This window comes from Dendrobium catenatum, unplaced genomic scaffold (assembly GCF_001605985.2).
Source record: "Dendrobium catenatum unplaced genomic scaffold, ASM160598v2 fragScaff_scaffold_1539, whole genome shotgun sequence".
NCBI lineage: Eukaryota > Viridiplantae > Streptophyta > Magnoliopsida > Asparagales > Orchidaceae > Dendrobium > Dendrobium catenatum.
The window spans coordinates 244900-248952 of record NW_021320001.1 but is presented as its reverse complement, the minus strand read 5'-3'; the positions used below and the strand labels follow the sequence as shown (position 1 = coordinate 248952).

At 36.2% G+C, this 4053-nt stretch overlaps 1 protein-coding gene across 1 annotated transcript; it reads left to right on the top strand.

Moving 5' to 3' along the window:
* Positions 1-2414: 2414 nt before the first annotated feature.
* Positions 2415-3440, top strand: LOC110099304 (transcription factor CYCLOIDEA-like). Its single transcript, XM_028700497.1, has one exon. The coding sequence runs from the start codon at positions 2415-2417 to the stop codon at positions 3438-3440; it is 1026 nt and encodes a 341-aa protein (XP_028556330.1).
* Positions 3441-4053: the final 613 nt, after the last annotated feature.

The following is a 4053-nucleotide window of genomic DNA, read 5'->3' as shown; positions in this document are numbered from 1 at the left end:
TATTAGATTTATCAAAATGTTACTCTAAAATAAATAAATAAATAAATAAACCTCAACTTTCATATAAACGGTTGAACAAAAATTGATAAGAGGGAGAGCTTGGAACTAAATCTACCAAAAATCAAAGTTGGAGAGAGCTTTGACTGACAATTGATGTCGACGATTGCGGGCTCCTGACCACAATACCTCGACTATGATTTTTCAATCAACATTTTCCTACAATTTCCAAATCATCATCACTTAATTAATGTCCAGAGCATTGTTGCCTAATTACTATAACCTCATAATGATCTCTCGATCGCCGTCACATGACTACTATCTCCAACCAACAACCACTCGATTATCCTCGCCATATTACTATCTCTATCAACTTGATCACCAATAACGTTGATGGACGCGATCACATAAAAGGCCCTTAATGTACTTCTTTTACAATAATGCTGATGCTTGCAAATTTTATCATCTATTATCAATAATAATATTGATGCATGTCATTGCCTATAAGGTTATTATGCATCGTTAACGCATGACATCACCTATAATATTGATACAAGCAGTTGACACTAAAGGCCAACACTAGCCGACTTTGTCACCTTTCATCACTTATAACTTCAACAAATGCCTTTACTACTAAGGCTAATTCACACTATCAATATTCTACCTAATTTTTGACTAAACATTAAAATATACTAGATTTCTTGGTCTATGATCTTCTCCCCTTAAAGAAGAATATCTAATCGATCATAAATGGCCACTTGATAATAACACCAATATGATAAGGTCCTTTTAACTTTTATCTTGGAATTCATTTTTAATAGTTTATATCTACTACATTGTATCACCTCCTTTTAAAATTAAGGGGAAGAATACCATTTGTAACATATGAAATACACTAGCTTGTACAATAAATTTGATGGGGCCAAGACTTTTTTTTTTCTGAATTTTTCATATAAATGTTTTGGTGTCATTTGCAAATTTCATTAATTTTTGTTTGTTCGTGGAATATTCATACATAGTTAAGATGCGAAGAATGTTCATAATTGTTTTAAAACCTCCACAAAACCGTTGTTAATATTATCTATTAGAAATTCATTTGGCAATAATTTCACAACCATTCAAGAAGCCTTAATGCAATAATTTAGTTTGCAGCAGTTAAAACTATTGCACCACCTTAAAAATAATAGTGTAAAAACCAAAGTAATATGGTTACCCAAAATAAATAAAATGTTTATCTATTTCAGAAAAAAATGATTAGGGATACATAAGAAACTTAGCGTATTGACGAGATAGTTGCTTTTTTTTTTTTGCTTTAAAGAACACTCCATCAAAAAATAGAAAAAAAAAAAGAAATGTAAATAATATAAGTTAGATTTTTTTTAGGATTAATTCATCAAAAAGCTATAACTAACAAGGCTAGAAGTTTGCACCAATAAAATTATTTAAATATTAGACAAAGGATGATGAAATAAAGTTGATTTGAGCATATGATTAAGGGCAAGGGTGAGAAATTGAGATGATTAATACACGCAGTAGCAAGCAACGACAATGGCTTGGCAACTAAAGATATTTTTTATAAATAGACAAAAATGTTCTATCGAGTTCATAATATACTAAGCAGTGAAAGGATTTTGACCTCAAGATATAGCAACAATTAATAATTTAGCTTATTAGAAAACATCAAAAAAAAATATATATATATATAGTTGTCCATTAAAATTACCTTCTTTAACAGAAAAATAATACCATAAAATCTTACTCTTTCAACCGTCACCCTCTCTTTTGTCCCCATCTAAATCACTACAGTAACATACAGTGTAATGAATCTCTCGCTCGCGCGCGCGCGCTGTCTCAGCTGTGCGGTCTCTTTCGGAATGCTTTTACCACAGTAGGCGTTCATAAGAATCCAAAAACAAAACCGGGAGCTTTGCAACATATAACGAGATGTAAAGTTTCGATGTAGCTTAACGTTTAGGGTTTAGCGCGCCACTAAAACACTGCTCCCACGTGATGTAGGAGCACCATACTATTCCCATTCCATTTATCCACTACCTCACTCACTTCTCTACTCTTACTCATTAAAAGGCCTCTGACATGAAGAAAACAAAGCAAGCATGATGCATACTAATAATAATTGAGAGGCCTGGGAGTATCCGATTCCACCTCTCCATCAACTTCTCTTCCTTCCTCCGGCATCTACTGTAGCCCTAGCCATGGCCATTTTTGTGTTCAAAGATGAACATCAACAACTAAAACTTATATATATTCTAGCTTAACTAGCTTCTCCTCCCCAAAAAGCCAATCGAAGCCTCCCCGCTTATCATTCTATGCACGTACAGTGCATGGCCAGCTAGCAACGAGCGCTTCAGTAGTCCTTTACATCCCTTAGACCAGCGTATCATCTTTCACCAACAAAGATGTTTCCTCAGGCTAATGAGATTTATTACCCAGTAGAAAAGCCTGATATTTCATCCGCCTTCTTCCCTTTCTCTCCGCCAACCTTTCATCACGACAGCCTCCACGACATCTTTATCCCCACCACCGCTACCGCCACAGTAGGCGCTCCGGCACCTGCAGCTCCAGATAAAACACCTTCCGGCGGCGTTGGTCCTCCGCTTACAGGCCGGAGGCGTCCAATGAGAAAGGATAGACATAGCAAGATATACACGGCACAAGGACCTCGAGACCGGAGGATGAGACTTTCTCTTGACGTTGCACGCAAGTTTTTTGACCTTCAGGATATGCTGGGCTTCGACAAGGCAAGTAAGACAGTTCAATGGCTCCTCAGCATGTCTAAAGTCGCCATTAAAGAACTGGTTGGCGCGGCTTCCAAGTGTGCCGTGGTGTCCTCTTCTGAAGGAGAAGAAGACAACTCGACTGTATCGGATAGCAAGGGAAAGTCAACATCGGCTATTCTTGTAAACGAATTAGAAAGCAACGCAAAGCCTAAAGGTAGGATTTTGAAGTCGAGGTCTATAGTTCAGCCGAAGGTTGCTAGAGAATCAAGAGAAAAGGCAAGAGCGAGAGCAAGGGAGAGGACTTTGGAGAAAAAGATGATGAGATGTGGAAGGGAAGAGGATGGAAGTAGAGGTAATTACCAACAGGCAAATGTCTTACAATCGATTCCGTTGGGTGGTTTCCTGCAGGAGGAATATTCTAGTTCACATGATTTAAAATCCTCCTTAGATTTTGTGGCTGAAATGGAAGAACACTGCTCGACTTCTCCCATATATGGAAACGAAATTGATCATAATGGATCAGGTTCAGTTGCAGCGTTTGATTGTAATCACCAAACTGTCGTTGGCTTATTTCAAGAGCCATGGGATCACATGAGTACTTTTGCAAATAACTACATCGATGAAAAGGTTCTTCTTGGGGAAGTTTTACTGCAGACCAGCTATGGGAGGCCAATCAGTACGCCGTCAATGTTTGATCATGTCTAAATAATTAAATGCTTCAGTATGTGATTCTAATCCTTTGTTTGTTTCTCTTTGCCTGTATTAATTAATTTCCCCGTCATGACTTTCTCCATCTTGCTTTTTATCATGCTTGACTTGGTGCTGAATAACATTTATTGTCTTTTGTGTCATTTTCATGGTTCAGATTCTGTTTCCTATGGCTGCTAATAAGAGTATTTTTGCAATAACTATTTCATGCAAGCCTTCTTAATTTATTTCACAATGAAGTTCAATATTTGTTGTGAGGCACGCATATATATATTTAATCATCAGAAAATTCATGAACATTTATAATTATTTTAATTCAAATAAGAAATATGTTACTTTTAACTAATTAATTTTAAGCTTTCTTATTGGGGTTTCATAAAATTTAGGAATGTTCAGTACGTAAAGGTTTAATACATCTGTTCAATTCTGTAAGCTGTTTTTGTTTAATTTCTGGAAAAGCAGATCAATTGTTCTAAGATGAACTCCTATTCTCCAAATAACTAACTAATTTATGCTGAAGGAAGAAAACCAAATCGTATGGCTTCTTTCAAACAAAGTGCAGCAAGATTGAATCTTTCTAAGGGCAACGGGTAAATAAATTATCCCAATG

What these genes read in the sequence shown, in the direction of transcription:
- LOC110099304 (XM_028700497.1), top strand. Translation starts at nt 2,415, where the DNA reads ATGTTTCCTCAGGCTAATGAGATTTATTACCCAGTAGAAAAGCCTGAT.